General features: G+C 46.3%; 1 protein-coding gene across 6 annotated transcripts in view; it reads left to right on the forward strand.

The window, feature by feature from the left end:
• The window catches only part of LOC138304418 (C-terminal-binding protein 2), a 200,388-nt gene that overhangs the window by 65,915 nt on the left and 115,617 nt on the right, over nt 1-18,856 (forward strand). For all 6 annotated transcript variants that reach the window (XM_069244433.1, XM_069244439.1, XM_069244437.1 and 3 more), the window contains 2 exons: nt 5,543-5,757; nt 6,368-6,498. In XM_069244433.1, the coding sequence (XP_069100534.1) occupies nt 5,543-5,757; nt 6,368-6,498 (346 nt within the window). The remainder of the gene's footprint in view (nt 1-5,542; nt 5,758-6,367; nt 6,499-18,856) is intronic.

Raw genomic sequence — 18,856 nt, forward strand, 5'->3', positions numbered from 1 at the left:
ACAGGAGAAAGTACATGATAGGTTAATTGCTCAAAGTAATAAACTTGACTGCCTCTTAATGTTCTATTTGTCTTTGGAGTGTGGTTTGCTTCGTTTAGGACTATTTAGCACCAGAAGGTATTTTACTGCCTTTCTGTTCTTCTAGATTAGGTGAGCCTCTAACCTCCATTCAAGGGAGGATAGGAAGTGCTTCAATGAAACCGGGAAGGATTCAGTTACATAAATATTGTTCCAGGTACATTTTCAGCAAGTGGCCCTTCCCAGATTTCTAACATTTAGCTTAGATTTCAAAGTAGTCTCCACCTCTTACTGTGAGGAAGGGGATAAAAAAGCAAACCAAAGTATGACCCATGTGACTTTCAGTTATATCATCTGAATCTAAACAATAGTGCACATAGAGGCCAGGTAATGACTCTACAGTTGTCTGACAATGGAGCATTCCAAACAGGTTGTACTGTAGCAGACAATCCCCTTGTTGAATGAGCCCCTGGGGTTTTATTCATGCTTTGATATCATTATATGTTCCACAGTTCAGACTAGTTCTTGACTGGTCTGTCTAGATTGCTTACAACATGAGTTACTACTAGCAGCCTCTTAGTTCTTTCTAAATAAATTTTTAAACATCCAAAGGAACAAATGTCCCAGCGTAGATTGGCTTTTGAAAGAAAACTAATGGGATGACATATTTTGACACTTCAAGTAGAAATGTGTAGTGTGTTCTCACTACCATCCTGCCTATGAAAAACTGTAAAATACTTTTCTCACTTTGTATTCTGGCAGACATTATCTGAATTAAGAAAGTTGCTTCTACGAATAAGTTTTGGTTCACAGTTGTGTATTGGTTCCTCAGAATTCCCCTAAAATCAGGAGTTGCAAGAACCTTGAACGATACCGTAGAGAGAGGTTTGTGTAAGCTATAATTGCTGACCAATGAACATCGATTTTATTGAATACCAACATTTTCTAATGGAATTACATAACATAACAAAGCTTCTTGACAGGTCAAGTTTTGTCTCTGACAGTCACTATAAAGAAAATATCTTCCTTTTTAAAGAGAATCAAGTTGATACAGGGTGCCTTGCCTCTTAACATCTGCTTGCAGTCATTGATGTGATTCTAATAGACTTGTTTCGATAATTCAAGAGCTGGACAGTTAAGCTCAGGGTATTTTAGTTGTGGTGAGTGAGCCTCCCTTTGCTCCTGGGTAGCAGATCCAATCCATCAGTGTAGATGGATATAACATGATACAGACAGCTGTAAAACATCTGTGTTCAGATGTAGAAGATCACAATCCATAATTCATGAACCTCTTCAGCATGAATGGGATCAGGGCACAATATCCAGGCATTTGAGGAACACTACAAAGATTTCAAACCAAAAGGTGGGACATACGTATCTAACAATGGGTGACGTCCTTCAGAAGCTGAGAAATGCCAAAGTGTGATAACTGATATATAGAAATACGTAGCCTGGAGGCATATAGTGAGCAAGAAATTTGCAAGGTGCTTTTCTTTGCTCAACACCACATCCCTCTGGGATATCCTTTCCTCTTTTGTTTTAAAGTACCAACTTAATGCTAATGAGACAGATCCTTTTCTCATGTCCCACTTTCTTGTTACATCTTCAGACATGGGTATCATTTTGTTTCACTCCTGTTTGCCACTGGATGGGTTTGCACTTCCTGATGTTAACCTTTGCTATAACAGAGGTCCTGTGCATTCCCTTTTTGCCCGTACTTATCTCAGACTCCAGTCAATTTTATCCTGTTACAATAAACTTCAACTTCTCGTCAAAAAACATGGGATTTCCGTAAAGATGGAATCACTTATTGTAAGGAAATGCCTCCTTGGCATGGTTGCCCCCTGACTTTTTGCCTTTGCTGATGCTATGTTTACAATTGAAAGTGTGCTGAGGCCTGCTAACCAGGCCCCAGCACCAGTGTTCTTTCCCTAACCTGTACTTTTGTATCCACAATTGGCAGACCCTGGCATCCAGATAAGTCCCTTGTAACTGGTACTTCTAGTACCAAGGGCCCTGATGCCAAGGAAGGTCTCTAAGGGCTGCAGCATGTCTTATGCCACCCTGGAGACCTCTCACTCAGCACAGACACACTGCTTGCCAGCTTGTGTGTGCTAGTGAGGACAAAACGAGTAAGTCGACATGGCACTCCCCTCAGGGTGCCATGCCAGCCTCTCACTGCCTATGCAGTATAGGTAAGACACCCCTCTAGCAGGCCTTACAGCCCTAAGGCAGGGTGCACTATACCATAGGTGAGGGTACCAGTGCATGAGCATGGTACCCCTACAGTGTCTAAACAAAACCTTAGACATTGTAAGTGCAGGGTAGCCATAAGAGTATATGGTCTGGGAGTCTGTCAAACACGAACTCCACAGCACCATAATGGCTACACTGAAAACTGGGAAGTTTGGTATCAAACTTCTCAGCACAATAAATGCACACTGATGCCAGTGTACATTTTATTGTAAAATACACCACAGAGGGCACCTTAGAGGTGCCCCCTGAAACTTAACCGACTGTCTGTGTAGGCTGACTAGTTCCAGCAGCCTGCCACACCAGAGACATGTTGCTGGCCCCATGGGGAGAGTGCCTTTGTCACTCTGAGGCCAGTAACAAAGCCTGCACTGGGTGGAGATGCTAACACCTCCCCCAGGCAGGAGCTGTGACACCTGGCGGTGAGCCTCAAAGGCTCACCCCTTTGTCACAGCCCCGCAGGGCACTCCAGCTTAGTGGAGTTGCCCGCCCCCTCCGGCCACGGCCCCCACTTTTGGCGGCAAGGCTGGAGGGAACAAAGAAAGCAACAAGGAGGAGTCACTGGCCAGTCAGGACAGCCCCTAAGGTGTCCTGAGCTGAAGTGACTCTAACTTTTAGAAATCCTCCATCTTGCAGATGGAGGATTCCCCCAATAGGGTTAGGATTGTGACCCCCTCCCCTTGGGAGGAGGCACAAAGAGGGTGTACCCACCCTCAGGGCTAGTAGCCATTGGCTACTAACCCCCCAGACATAAACACGCCCTTAAATTTAGTATTTAAGGGCTACCCTGAACCCTAGAAAATTAGATTCCTGCAACTACAAGAAGAAGGACTGCCTAGCCGAAAACCCCTGCAGAGGAAGACCAGAAGACGACAACTGCCTTGGCTCCAGAAACTCACCGGCCTGTCTCCTGCCTTCCAAAGATCCTGCTCCAGCGACGCCTTCCAAAGGGACCAGCGACCTCGACATCCTCTGAGGACTGCCCCTGCTTCGAAAAGACAAGAAACTCCCGAGGACAGCGGACCTGCTCCAAGAAAGGCTGCAACTTTGTTTCCAGCAGCCTTGAAAGAACCCTGCAAGCTCCCCGCAAGAAGCGTGAGACTTGCAACACTGCACCCGGCGACCCCGACTCGGCTGGTGGAGATCCAACACCTCAGGAGGGACCCCAGGACTACTCTGATACTGTGAGTACCAAAACCTGTCCCCCCTGAGCCCCCACAGCGCCGCCTGCAGAGGGAATCCCGAGGCTTCCCCTGACCGCGACTCTTTGAATCCTAAGTCCCGACGCCTGGGAGAGACCCTGCACCCGCAGCCCCCAGGACCTGAAGGACCGGACTTTCACTGGAGAAGTGACCCCCAGGAGTCCCTCTCCCTTGCCCAAGTGGAGGTTTCCCCGAGGAATCCCCCCCTTGCCTGCCTGCAGCGCTGAAGAGATCCCGAGATCTCTCATAGACTAACATTGCGAACCCGACGCCTGTTTCTACACTGCACCCGGCCGCCCCCGCGCTGCTGAGGGTGAAATTTCTGTGTGGACTTGTGTCCCCCCCGGTGCCCTACAAAACCCCCCTGGTCTGCCCTCCGAAGACGCGGGTACTTACCTGCAAGCAGACCGGAACCGGGGCACCCCCTTCTCTCCATTCTAGCCTATGTGTTTTGGGCACCACTTTGAACTCTGCACCTGACCGGCCCTGAGCTGCTGGTGTGGTGACTTTGGGGTTGCTCTGAACCCCCAACGGTGGGCTACCTTGGACCAAGAACTGAACCCTGTAAGTGTCTTACTTACCTGGTAAAACTAACCAAAACTTACCTCCCCTAGGAACTGTGAAAATTGCACTAAGTGTCCACTTTTAAAATAGCTATTTGTCAATAACTTGAAAAGTATACATGCAAGTTTTATGATTTAAAGTTCCTAAAGTACTTACCTGCAATACCTTTCAAATGAGATATTACATGTAGAATTTGAACCTGTGGTTCTTAAAATAAACTAAGAAAAGATATTTTTCTATACAAAAACCTATTGGCTGCATTTGTCTCTGAGTGTGTGTACCTCATTTATTGTCTATGTGTATGTACAACAAATGCTTAACACTACTCCTTGGATAAGCCTACTGCTCGACCACACTACCACAAAATAGAGCATTAGTATTATCTATTTTTACCACTATTTTACCTCTAAGGGGAACCCTTGGACTCTGTGCATGCTATTCCTTACTTTGAAATAGCACATACAGAGCCAACTTCCTACACTTATAACCAGTACAACCACTGCAGAATAATGTACGGAAGACCTGCCCACTGATATGACCTACTGCTAAAACTCATCAGTTCACTGGTACTCTAACTCCACAAGTTGGACTGCTGCAATAGTCTGCTCGTAAGTGTGCCATGATGCTCATTTTCCCCACTTGACAAAGTCTTAAACTTTGGTGAAGAGATGGGAATATGCTCAGGAGATTATATAGGGCTCTTTTAACACTTTGGCTGACTCTCAGCACAGAACAAAGCCATTTACAATCTATCAAGCTTCAAACCATTGCAGTTAATGGCAGTGCAGCAACAGCCAGGCCGCACTCTTCTGCCTCCATGTTTGATCATTTCACTATGCATGCCCTTGTGGCTTGTGCTCTGTTCTGTCAGAAATCACAGTGCCTCTGTCTCCATGAGTAAAAGAACTTCAATCCTATCTTTTGCAACTTGCAAAATGAGAGTAAACACTGTCCTGTTGTTTTCTCACATATATGTTCTTTGCACGTCTGCATTCCCAATAGTAGTTAGAAGTGCTCATGGAGTTGGCATACTTTATCTACTTTCAAATGTTCTTTATGAATAGATGTTATCCACCCTACTATCTATTATTCTGTGTACAGCGTACTGCTACTCTGAATGAAGTGTTATGGTTACACCCTAAATGTAAAATAATAAATATAAGTGATAGTTATAGCATTTAACTCAAAGCTCTCCAACATACATTTTTATTGACTAATGAATTAGTTCCCTGCTTTTTCTGTTTGACATCTGATATGTTTGTGTTTGGGTCTGTCCTATGGGTGTTTGCTGAGTTTATTCTTATGTATTCTTACATAGAGTGACTGTCCTAAAAAAAAAAAAAACTCAACTTTTTATAGGTGCTGAAGGAGTCTGCCTTGAATTGTTTGTGTGTGTGATTCTCAGTGCTGAGCCTGTGTGTGGCTTTTAGGATGGTGTTTGTGTTATCCTAGGCTTCATGGCTCTCTGCTCCTTTCCTTCTCTTTACATGGTGCCTCTTTTGCAGGTCGTGTGGGCCAAGCTGTTGCACTCCGTGCAAAGGTCTTTGGCTTCAATGTGATCTTCTATGACCCATACCTTCCAGATGGGGTCGAGCGCTCACTGGGATTGCAGAGGATGGGGACACTGCAGGACCTCTTGGTGCATAGTGATTGCATTACCCTTCACTGCAGTCTGAACGAGCACAACCATCACCTCATCAATGACTTCACCATGAAGCAGGTGATTGCTGTAATACTGGCTAATGCTTTTTGTGTACACCTAGTGATGCCAGTTGTGTCTTCGGGATGCCTCTGTCTCTGCTGTTATCTTCATAAAAATAATGCCAACTTGTTTGCTCCATGCGTGCTGCTCAGTGTATCTTTCCTAAGTGTGCCTCGGCTCAGCAGTCCTCCCAACATCAGGTCTCTTACCTGACACTTCTATTTGTGTCCCTTATGCTGGGCCATCATTCCTTTGTGTGCTTTCTGGCTCAGTTGTGCCCTCTGTGCTGTCACTCTTTAATTTGCTCAGCTGCTACTGTCTTCACCGTGCTCAGCCATACCCCATTCCTCTTCATCAAGTTGCCCCTTCCCTTGACAGAGTTTGTGGCTCAGAGTCCCCTTCCTCCTTCGCCACCTTTTCCACTCCCTATCGAATCCACCCTCCCTATCTCTGAGTCTGTCACCTTCCATTGTTCTGTTTTTCTTTTGCTACCTTTCCTCCCTCGGACCTCCAGCTTGACACACCTTCCTAACGCAAGCGTTTGTCACAGTGGCAGTTTCTCGTGCTGCCTCTTGCTGGCATAGTCTCGCATAGATGTCTTACTTGAATAAGTGTTCCTTCCTCTCAGATGCGCCAAGGCTGTTTCCTGGTAAACACAGCACGCGGAGGGCTGGTGGATGAGAAGGCTTTGGCACAGGCTTTGAAGGAAGGGCGGATTCGGGGTGCTGCTCTTGATGTGCATGAATCAGAACCATTTAGGTAAGAGTTGTTTTTATACAGACTAATCAGGAGAAGTTCATGTTATCCGGTGGAGCAAAAATCAGCAGGCATGTGGGATACCAATATATGGTGAAAGAACAATAATATGTGGATTGGAGAAGGATAAGCTGGTTTCAGACTAGATAAAGGACAATGAACAACCTCCCAGCACAGACACTGCATTTTATTTACTGAGGTGAAAGATGTAAATGAATCCCAAGCAAAACACAAGATTAGTGAGTAACGGCAATGCTGCAGCCTTGTGTAGATGTTGGTTTAAATATTGTTTTGTATGACTGCCTAGCTCAGTCGTTTAGTCAGTATCTAGTGTTTCATTCTGTACACTAACATAATTTATGGCAAATTTATTTCTTTGAAGTGCAGATATTTGGTGCTGTGCACCTCCATTTAAAGGACTGGTGTGTGCCTTTTACCGCAGGTAAAACAGTACACTAAGCAGATAACACCTTCTGCATGTACTAACTTCAGTCCGTGTAGAGAGGGGAGGAAGTGGTGCTTCCCTTCTTAACCTGGTATAAATTAAAAGGCCCTGAAAACTTTTCTTAGGCCAGAGATGGAGGCAGCCTTCCACTGGATCAGAGACTGGCCACCATTATAGTCCTGTATGGACAACATGGCTGAAGCGAGTGTAAACCTTTTGTGCCTAACAGCCCAAGTAGGTCTAGATTATTTTATAGTCTTTAATGTACTTAGATTCTAAATGTGCCCCTTTCTCATTAAGGTAAAATTAAAAACACTACTTTTGGTTCCTGCAAAAGAATAATTTATTGCTTTTAGAATACCTAAGGAAAATCACAATGTGTGGTATGGCAATGATCTGTCTTGCCTACCTTCTCTCTGATCCTAACCCTCACCTGAGTTCCACATTCTTCAAGTTGTGCGGTCCTTCACTAGAACCCTTCTACTCTGGCTGCGTTCCTCATCCGTTGGTTGCTTGCTGGCAGCTGGAGAAATACTGGTACCTCATGCACTTTCTAGTGGAGCCCAATGTCTAGGTCCTCTACAGGTTGGTGTACCTGCAGCAGTTCTGCATGTGATAAACACTTCATGAATTTTATCCAAAATCGGAACTTAATACAGAGGTCTAAGACAAAAGAAGTCTGCAATTACCCCATTCACCCTATCCCTATGTATCTTTATGAAAAAGTATAGTGGTTAAGGGAGCTGTCCAAACTTTTTTCTGATAGAGGTTAAAAAGGAGGCCCAAAACGACCACTAGATGGGTCAGGTCAAGGCCCCATGTCATTTTCTCTAGTTTGAAACAGATATGCAGTCTCAAGAAGCTGAATGGTGGGTGTGGGGGCAGGAGATGGTCCTATAGGTATAGGATCCTCTTCCTTAGCCATTTGTTACCCTCCCAGTTGTTCTCTTGCCCCTGGAATCCAAAACTACCAGAAACTTAAATCTGTCCTGCTTCTGTTCCAAGGACCATTTTTGGGGGGCCTGTGCGAGTCCTGTGAAGAAATGTGGGCACACGTTCAGAGGTACCCCTTGTTATCTGTTCTGAAGACAGATTTACAGGTCACTATCAAGATCAGACATATCCTGCACAGTGGCATTCATCATTTACTTTTGGCACTCTGAAGATGTTGATTTGTAGCTACCACAATATAGAGGCACTGACCGAGTGATTCTAAGGGCTACATATTTAAACCTACCATTAGATAATTTGCAGGTAAAGGAATCATGGGTAAAAGCTTTGACAAGTCATAGATTTAAGACCACATGTGTCAAACAGTTGATCATTAAATCTAGATTGTTTCACTGTGAAGCCTTCGAGAAAAGTTTGCTCACTACATGTTGCCATCTTGTGAAACCATATTTTGCTAAGACTAGCTTAAGAAGGCAGTGGACAAGGTCTTAAGTTGTACCATTGCTTGTATGTATTTTTGTTAATAACTTTAGTTGAGTTTAGAGTTTTGACTGTTGTAGGCTTTGTGAAACCACTTCAGAATTGGTCTCCCACCTTGTATGTTAGCACTTTCTTTGGACAAGGAAATGTATTACTGGCTCTAGCCTATGTTTGGCAATATGAATCGTTCTGGATTCACATGCTGTGAATTATTCTGCCATGTAGTGGTTGGGTCAGGAACTCTTTTTCAACAGAAATAGAGAAAGAACCACAGATAACTGATGTAACCCCATCGGACACCAAAGATGATCACTGGTTTTATGCCATAGATCTTGGGTTTTTCAAGCAGACCACATGGCCAAAGAAAGCTGTTAGGGCATGGAACACGCACCATTCAGGTTCTACCTTAATTGCCACTGCAGGTTTGCACAGACAGAAAGCCATCAAGTCTGCAAATTGTCAGCTCAGGACCACAAGCCTGGAGAACTTGGATACCTCAGCTGAATTTCTACCAAAGACTTTCAAAGTAAGAGAAGAACAGAAGTGAGCACACTGGTGTAGCACAAGCACAGAAACCGACCCCCAGGCATGGCCCAGAAGGCCTACAGTGATGCAGAAATGGGATAGCTGTAAAATGCCAGCCCCGATACAGTCAATGCCAAGAAGTGAAAGGTGCTGAAGAAACATTTGTCAAAGAGTGGCGAAGATCAGAAACCTAAGGTACAGGGAAAATAGAGGACAAAGCCAAAGAGGTCAGACTCCAGACCCAAAAAGCCTATTTTGAGCTCTGATTGAAGAGGTCAAATGCTTCAGATCTAAATGCAGAGCTACCACAGAACGTAAACCCTTAGAACTGGGCTCGTCCCCAAAAGGGAACTGAGAGCACTGGAGGGATATGGTAACCTGTGAAGGGGGCACCTCTGCATTTAAAAAAAAAAAAAAAGAGAGCGAGAAAAAAAGGCTTGATCGGTTAACGTCAAAGCTGAGAAAGTGATCATCGTCAAAATAAAGAAGAGGTGGCGCCTCAAGGCTGAAATGAAGGTCTTGTTCAAAAGAAAGGTGAGAGGTTTTCTCCTTTGAGCAGTTGTTCTTAACCGTTTATCTTCTGTGGACCCGCAATCATTACTGGAACCCCTACTAAATCATTACAGGAAGCTGAGGACCCCAGCCTAAGCATTTTCAACGATTTGAACCCAAAAAAAATACACAAACGTAGAAACAAGCAAATACATTATTGATGAAATATTTTGTTTATTTCTCAAATATATAACAAAACATCCAAGCACAGGTGAGACCCCAAAGCAGCTAGGGTATCATACTGTTGAAAAAGGAAGTCACTGACCTGCTGCCGAAAAGTGCTATAGAAAAGGTACTGCTTCCAGATAAGGGAGCATGAAGTGTACTCCTTGTTCTTCACAGTGCCCTAACCAGACTTGTCCCTAAGGCCCATCCTACATCTCGGGCTCTGAAAAGATACATCAAGACAAAAAGGTTTCAAATGACAACACTGTAAGAGGTAATTCCACTCAGCAGTGAGGGTGGGAGGGGGCTCTTACGTGACAAAAATAGACCCCAATGACTCATAGATGCACATGGCAATGAACAGACAGAAGTTGTTCCTGAGATTTGTGATAGACCAGGTTCGCCATCAGATCAGTGTGTTGTTTCCTTTCGGGATCAAGTCTGCACCCAGGGTGTTAACAAAATGCATGGCTGCAGTGGCATCACACCTATGAAGGAAGTGGATTCAAGTGTACCCCTACCTTGCCAACTAGCTCATAAAGCATAATTGCACCAGCAGTGGAAAGACAACACAAAGTTATACAGATGCTGCAGAAATTCTACTTCTCTATCACCTAGAAAAGTCATCCACGATAGGAAATGGGGTAAAGGTTTTCCCAGGAGCGAGACTGGACTCCAAACCGGAGGTGGTCTTCCTTGTAGAGAAACCTGCCCAAGCAGTGACACACAAGCTTGCCTTTACCAGAAGGGGCAAACTTTGACAGTGAAGATAGTGGGTACGATTGTGGGCACAATATCATTGTGCATGGCACTCATTCCAATTGCCAGTCTTCACCTGAGACCGATACAAGAATGGCTACACAGACACTGGTCAAAGGCAATATTGCGTTTTCAAGATTTGGTGGTTGTAACAGAAAGAGCACACAAGGAAATACAACAGCAACAACCTCGCAATACAGACTTTTCAGGTAACCAGTTCTCACGGTTACCATTACAATAGAGGCATCCCATCTGGGGTAGAGAGTGCACATAAACAGACTGAACATTAGAGGGCCTCTGGTGCCCAGAGGACACATTGAAACACATAAAAATCCTGGAACGTAGAACAGTGTTCATTGGCTTTAAAATTAACATAAAGCTAGTAGCAATCTACCTACCAGGAGCGTAAAACACAGAAGCAGACAGATAAAGCAGACAAAACCGCGCATGCCACAAATGGAAACTAAACACTCACATACTCACTTGGATCTTCAGAACATGAGGAAGCCCACACATGGATTTGTTCACTACACAGGCAAAATGCAGAATGCCAAGACTTTGTGTCCAGATGTCCAAACTCCGTGTCACATGGGAATCCCCTATCGATGGAACTATCAGGGAGATTTCCATACCCCTTTCCAACAATCCTGCTGATTACTCTGGTAATGGAGAGATAGACTGATGACCATGTCCTCATTGCATGGCGCATGGAAAAGTTGTGTCACTACTAACATGGCAGGACATTCTAACCTTGCAAGGGGTCAAAGTGTTAAACCCTCAACCAAAAACATACAACTTAGCAGCCTAGCTCCAGAGAACGGTCCAAAAGAACCATGGATGTACTGAAAGAAGCAAGAAGACTAATGAGACACAGTTTAGGAAGCTGGCCTGGTGTGTGGTGGATACCAGGTCTAGGCAACCCCTATTAGTGAATGAAGACAGTCTCTAGGAAGCCAGGGCGCTCTAGCGGTAGCTGTGGATGAGCAGCCAAGACTTATCTAGGAGACCTGCAAAGCTTGTGCAATACCACAATAGCCAAACGCTAACTTGTCACACATGAAATAACCACACAGTCTTACTGTAATAAAGTACCTTTAGTTTTGTAACAGTACACTAGATTACTTATAGGCAGTCATCCCAACCGGAGGTAAGTATATATATATATATATATATATATATATATATATATATATATATATATATAACATTTATTTTTATACAGTATCAATCAAATTAGCATAGGAACAAACAAAAAACAGCAAGAATTGTAGAAAATAGTGAGTACCCTAGGGGAGGGCTTTACCATATACTAAAATAATGGAATGCAAAGTGAAGTCCCCCACCCAAAGGTATGGAGTTGTTAGAAGGTAGCTGGGAAAGCTCTGGACCCCAAGAGGTGTGTACCTATAGTGACCCCCAGCGACCAGGAGAGCAGTGGCAAGTGCCTGGTTTTCCCAAGGCCTATCAAGAGGACTTAGAAAATGGATTGTGCAAGAACATGACCAGACCAGAGGAAACCAAAGGTGGATTCTGGAAGAACAGGAACTGCAAAATAAGGGGACAGAGTCCAGTCCATGCAGGAGCAACTACCCTTCTGTGGATGAAGTTCACGGTCGACGGGGGGAAATAGACGACTAGTTGTGTTGTCCAGGAGCTGCAGATGGTGTCCCACGTCGGTTGTCGGGTCGCAGACAGTCAGAACCAACAGCAAGCCTTGGTAAATGCAAGAGGAGGCAAAAGATGAGTTGTAAGGCTGAAGAGGACTAGCAAGTTCCAGGGGATTCGACACTTGGAGGGGAGTCCAGGCTGACCCTCAGCAGTCTATAGAGTCACCAGAAGCAGTTGTAGCTCCCGAAGGCAACCCACTGGCAATGGGCACAGTAAGTTGCAGAGAGGCCCAATCAGCACACCTGGAGAGGAGACCCACATCGCCAGAGCAGCAGAGGAGAGGCTGTCCTTGCAAGGATGAAGTGCAGAGGGCTGGTGATACCCTGAGCCTTAAGATCCTTTCCAGCAGGAGACGACGAGCCTTGGTTGCTGCAAGAGTTGCAGTGCACAGGAGTACTGTCCTGCAAGGAGGACAAGAGCTCACGGTCTCATAAGTTGTACAGTGGGCAGAGAGGACCAAGGGGACCACCCCAGATAACCACCTGTGATGCAGGGTCCACACAGTTCCAGAGGAGAGCAGATCCACGCAGCTGGACATCTTTGCTGTAGGTGCCTGTAGATGCAGGGGAGTGACTCACTCCAAGGGAGATTCCTTCTTGCTTCCTAGTGCAGCTGAAGTCTTGCCAACCCCAGAGGATGCACAGCTGGGGAAATGTTGCAGTTGCTGGAAGGAGTTGGGGAAGCAATGTTGCAAGGTGAGGTTGTCTCAGAAGTTGCAGTTTTGTCGGTTCCTGAAGTGTCGAGTTGGGGTCCTGATGGCCAGGAGTAGAAGTAAACGATGCATAGGAGTCCTGGTCGAGTCTTACAAGTCGAATCTAGGGAACCACCTGCAAGGGAGGCCCTATATAGCCCTAAAAGGGGGTTTGGCCAACTACCACGGTGACCACCTATCAGGATTGGTCTCTGACGTCACCTGCCTGCCCTGGCCACTTATATGCTCCCGGGGGCTCTGCCTATCTTGTTTTCAAGATGGCTGGATAGAGTGGTCACCTGGGCACCACACCTGGGGTTGGTGATGGACAGGGGAGTGGTCATTCCCCTTTCCTTTATCCAGTTTTGTGCCAGAGCAGGGACCAGCGGTCCCTGAGCTGGCGCAAACCGGGTTATGCAAGGAGGGCACCAAATGTGCCATTCAAAGCAAATGGGTGGCTTGGGGAGGCTACCTCTCCTAAGCCTGTAACACCTACTTCCAAGTGTTGCCGCCCTTCTCCCACAGGAAATCCTTTGTTTTGCCTTCCCCTGCCTGAGCTGGTCAAGCAGCTGGAGGGCAGAAACCTGTCTGAAGGGCTGCAGCAGCGTGGACTGCCTGGCAAAAACCTTGCGGACTGGTAGGAGCAATACTGAAGGGGTCCTCTAAGGAGCCCCCAAAGTGCATGGACGATTCTGACATGTTTGATACCAAACATGCCCAGTTTCGGAGCTACCATTATGTAGCTGGACACATCTAGTGAGTGACCTGTGTCCAGTACATGGGTAAAATGGCTTCTCCGCACTTACAAAGTCCAGTTCAATGGAACTGGAGTTCGTAGGGGCACCTCTGCTCATGCTTGGGTGCCCTCACAAACAGGGACCTGCACCATGCCCTCTGAGCTAGGAGGGCCTACCATAGGGGTGATTTACCGTGACCTGGTGCAGTGACCTGTGGTGAAAGGGTGCATGCACCTTTTCACACAAGCTGCAATGGCAGGCTTGGAGGCATATTTTGCATGGGCTCCCATGGGTGACACAATACATGCTGCAGCCCATGGGGAACCCCTGGTGTGCAAATGACCTGGCTACCCTAAGTACCATATACTAGGAACTTATAAGGGTACTCCAGTTTGCCAATTGTGGAGTGCACAAAAGTCCAAGGTAACCACATTTAGAGGGAGGGAGGGAGCACAATCACTGGGATCCTGGTTAGCCGGATCCCAGTGAAAACAGTTTAAGCACACTGGTAGGGGAAAATTGGGGGTAAACCAAGCCAAAAAGAGCGTACTTTCCTACACACAGGTGTTCTTCCAAAGAAATTGAGCAGGTTTAGAAAATGGTGCACAAAACAAATGATCCACAGATCGCAACAGAGGGCTCCACAGTCTGAAAAATACCTCACTCACTTCTGGACGAAGGGCTCTGATACGTCATGCGGAAGGTACACCTGGCAGCCATTGTAGCGTACACAGGAGGTGTGATAGGAATGAGTTTTTTGCACAAACCATACCCAAATGAAATCTCAATTTGGTACTCATACAACTGACCGATACCTTGAACCCAGGCATAGAGAACTTCAATTCCTCACCACTTAAATAGCCTTCCTGCTAGCCATAACTTCACTTCACAGGGTTAGTGAGCTGTGGGCACTAACAGTGCAGGAACCTTAGATCCAAATACACAGGGTTAGAGTTGGAATGGTAACTAATCCTTTTGTCCTGCCCAATATAATATCACACTGTGATGTCAACCAACCAATACATCTCCTCGGGCTTTTCAAGTAACCAAAGTTTCAAGCAAAGCATGCGCTACACATTCTGGGAAACGGAATGGTTGTGATGTACTACATGCAGGAAACAAAACTGATAGGGAAGTCCACCCAGTTCATTTAATTCTCTCCTGGAACTAAGGGGTTGCCAGTACCTAAAGTAGTCATAGCCAGGTATATAGTCCAGAGAATACAGAGATGCCACACAGAAGCATGTGTAACACTAGAGGGAAAAAACAGAGCGCAAACTTAAGGGACATCACTGTTCGGTGGCATGTGTAGCTGCAGATACACATGCTGTGCATAGTCCGCCGTCTGGTGTTGGGTCGGAGTGTTACAAGTTGTTTTTCTTCGAAGAAGTCTTTTCGAGTCACGAGACCGAGGGACTCCTCCTCCTTTGTTTCCATTGCGCATGGGCGTCGACTCCATCTTCGATTGTTTTTTTTCCGCCATCGGGTTCGGACGTGTTCCTTTTCGCTCCGGGTTTCGGGACGGAAAGATAGTCAAAACTTCGGAAAACTACGTCGGTATTGTTTCGTTCGGTATCGGGTTAGATAGAATCGCCACCGAATCGTGAAGAGCTCCGGTAGCCCTTCTGGGTAACTTCGACCCCCCCCCCCCCCCCGTCGGGGCCTGGTCGGCCCGACCGCGTGTAACATCGACACCGATGGAACGGACCCCGTTCCGATTCTGTCCTAAATGCCACAGCAAATATCCATATACAGACCAACATTTGGTCTGTAACCTGTGCCTGTCGCCCGAGCACAAGGAAGAAACGTGTGAGGCCTGTTGTGCGTTCCGGTCCTGAAAGACGCTCCGTGACCGAAGAGCCAGAAGGTTGCAAATGGCGTCCACGCCGACAGGACAACGAGGGTTCGAGGAACAAGGAGAAGAAGAGGAAGCCTTCTCCATCCATGAATCGGACTCGGAGGAGTTCGACGTCGAAGAAACCGTGAGTAAGACGTCGAAACAAGCACCACACGGGAAAACAGACAAGGCCCAGGGGACGCCACTGCCAACAGGCCATGGCTCAACCCATAAAATAGGTGACCGTCCATCGGCACCGAAAAAGGGCGAACTGGTGCCGAGATCGTCCGACTCGGGTCGAGACACAGGCACGCAGCAATCTCGGGACCGAGAAAGTGCTGCCGAAAAGGGTCGACGCCGAGACAGCGGAACCGAAGCTGCTCGACGCAGAGACAGCGGCACCGAGGATGATCGACGCCGAGAAAGCTCGACTACAAAAAAGAGAAAATTCTCCTCGGAGCCGAAAACAAGCAAAGACACAGTTTCTGTGCCAAAACGCCCAGCAACCGAACGGACTGCCAGCTCGTATTCAGAGGAACAATCACTGTCCTCTCAAATGCGCAAACACAGATTTGAAGAAGAGTTACAATCCACTGACGTAGACCACACCCAGAAGCGGATCTTCATACAGAGTGGGACAGGGAAGATCAGCACTCTTCCCCCAATCGGGAGGAAAAGGAGACTCGAGTTCCAAACACAAGAACAAACACCACAAGCAAAAGTGGTGAAAAAAGTAACTCCACCACCCTCTCCTCCACCTGTAACTCGTACATCACCGGCACAAACTCAGTCACATTCACCAGCTCATACCACCATGAGCCAAGATGACCAGGACGATTGGGACCTATATGATGCCCCAGTATCAGACAATAGTCCTGAGTCGTACCCTACCAAACCCTCACCACATGAGGACAGCACAGCGTATGCACAGGTGGTAGCTAGGGCAGCAGAGTTCCATAACGTGTCATTACACTCAGAACCTGTCGAGGATGACTTCCTTTTCAACACCCTCTCCTCCACCCATAGCACCTATCAAAGCCTGCCTATGCTCCCGGGAATGCTAAGGCACGCAAAACAGATCTTTAAAGACCCTGTCAAAAGCAGAGCGATAACTCCACGGGTGGAGAAAAAATATAAAGCACCGCCCACAGACCCTGCTTTTATCACATCACAACTGCCACCAGATTCAGTTGTAGTAGGGGCAGCTCGCAAGAGAGCCAACTCGCACACATCAGGGGATGCCCCACCTCCGGACAAAGAGAGCCGCAAGTTCGATGCAGCTGGAAAAAGGGTTGCTGTACAAGCTGCAAACCAGTGGAGCATCGCGAACTCTCAGGCGCTCCTAGCGCGATATGACAGAGCCCATTGGGATGAGATGCAGCATCTCATCGAGCATCTACCCAAAGAATTACAGAAACGGGCAAAACAAGTAGTCGAGGAGGGACAAAATATCTCTAATAACCAAATACGCTCCTCTATGGATGCAGCGGATACAGCTGCAAGAACAATAAATACCACGGTAACCATAAGAAGGCACGCATGGTTGCGCACATCCGGGTTTAAACCCGAGATACAACAAGCAGTGCTCAATATGCCGTTCAACGAACAACAGTTGTTTGGACCTGATGTGGACACGGCAATTGAGAAATTGAAAAAGGACACTGACACAGCCAAGGCCATGGGCACACTCTATTCCCCGCAGGGCAGAGGCACTTTTGGCACATTTCGCAGAACACCCTTCAGAGGGGGGTTTCGGGGTCAAGCCACACAAGCTAGCACCTCACAATCAACACCGTCTACCTATCAGGGACAGTACCAAAGGGGAGGCTTTCGGGGCCAGTACAGAGGGGGACAATTCCCTAGAAACCGGGGAAAATTTCAAGGTCCCAAAACCCCTACAACCAAACAGTGACTCACAAGTCACTCAACCCCTTAACACAACACCAGTGGGGGGAAGACTAAGCCAATTTTACAAAGCTTGGGAGGAGATAACAACAGACACTTGGGTCTTAGCAATTATCCAACATGGTTATTGCATAGAATTTCTCTAAATCCCTCCAAATGTCCCACCAAAAACACAAAACATGTCAAAACAGCATTTAGACCTTCTGGAATTAGAAGTTCAGGCATTACTGCAAAAGGACGCAATAGAACTTGTACCACGTACACAAAGGAACACAGGAGTTTACTCACTGTACTTTCTAATACCAAAAAAAGACAAAACACTGAGACCAATCTTAGATCTCAGAACACTAAACATCTACATCAAATCGGAACACTTTCACATGGTCACGCTACAAGACTCATTACCACTGCTAAAACAACAAGACTATATGACAACCTTAGATCTAAAGGACGCGTATTTCCACATACCGATACATCCCTCGCACAGGAAATACCTAAGGTTCGTATTCAAGGGAATACATTACCAATTCAAAGTGTTGCCGTTCGGTATAACAACCGCACCAAGAGTATTTACGAAATGCCTAGCAGTAGTAGCTGCACATATCAGAAGGCAGCAAATACACGTGTTCCCCTACCTAGACGATTGGCTAATCAAAACCAACTCCCTAACAAAGTGTTCACACCACACAGAGTATGTCATACAAACCCTCTACAAACTCGGTTTCTCCATCAACTATGCAAAATCACACATTCTGCCGTGCAAAACACAGCAATACTTAGGAGCGACAATCAACACAACAAAGGGGATAGCCACTCCAAGTCCACAAAGGGTTCAACATTTTTACAAGGTTATACAAGCCATGTATCCAACACAAAAAATACATGCAAAGATGGTATTAAAACTCCTAGGCATGATGTCTTCATGCATAGCCATTGTCCCAAACGCAAGACTGCACATGAGGCCCTTACAACAGTGCCTAGCATTGCAATGGTCACAGGCACAGGGTCACCTTCTAGATCTGGTGTTGATAGACCGCCAAACATACAACTCGCTTCTATGGTGGAACAGTATAAATTTAAACAAAGGGCGGCCTTTCCAAGACCCAGTGCCACAATACGTGATAACAACAGATGCTTCCATGACAGGGTGGGGAGCACACCTCAATCAACACAGCATCCAAGGACAATGGGACGTACATCAAACGAAGTTGCATATAAATCACCTCGAGTTGTTAGCAGTATTCCTAGCGTTGAAAGCATTTCAACCCATCATAACCCACAAATACATTCTTGTCAAAACATGACAACAATGTATTATCTAAACAAACAGGGGGGAACACACTCGACACAGCTGTGCCTCCTGGCACAAAAGATATGGCAATGGGCGATTCACAACCACATTCGCCTAATAGCACAGTTTATTCCAGGGATCCAGAATCAACTAGCAGACAACCTCTCTCGAGATCACCAACAAGTCCACAAATGGGAGATTCACCCCCAAATTCTAAACACTTACTTCCACATTTGGGGAACACCTCAAATAGACCTATTTGAAACAAAGGAGAACGCAAAATGCCAAAACTTCGCATCCAGGTACCCACACAGGCAGTCTCAAGGCAATGCTCTATGGATGAATTGGTCAGGGA

Source organism: Pleurodeles waltl, chromosome 7 (assembly GCF_031143425.1).
Source record: "Pleurodeles waltl isolate 20211129_DDA chromosome 7, aPleWal1.hap1.20221129, whole genome shotgun sequence".
Taxonomy (NCBI): Eukaryota; Metazoa; Chordata; class Amphibia; order Caudata; family Salamandridae; genus Pleurodeles; species Pleurodeles waltl.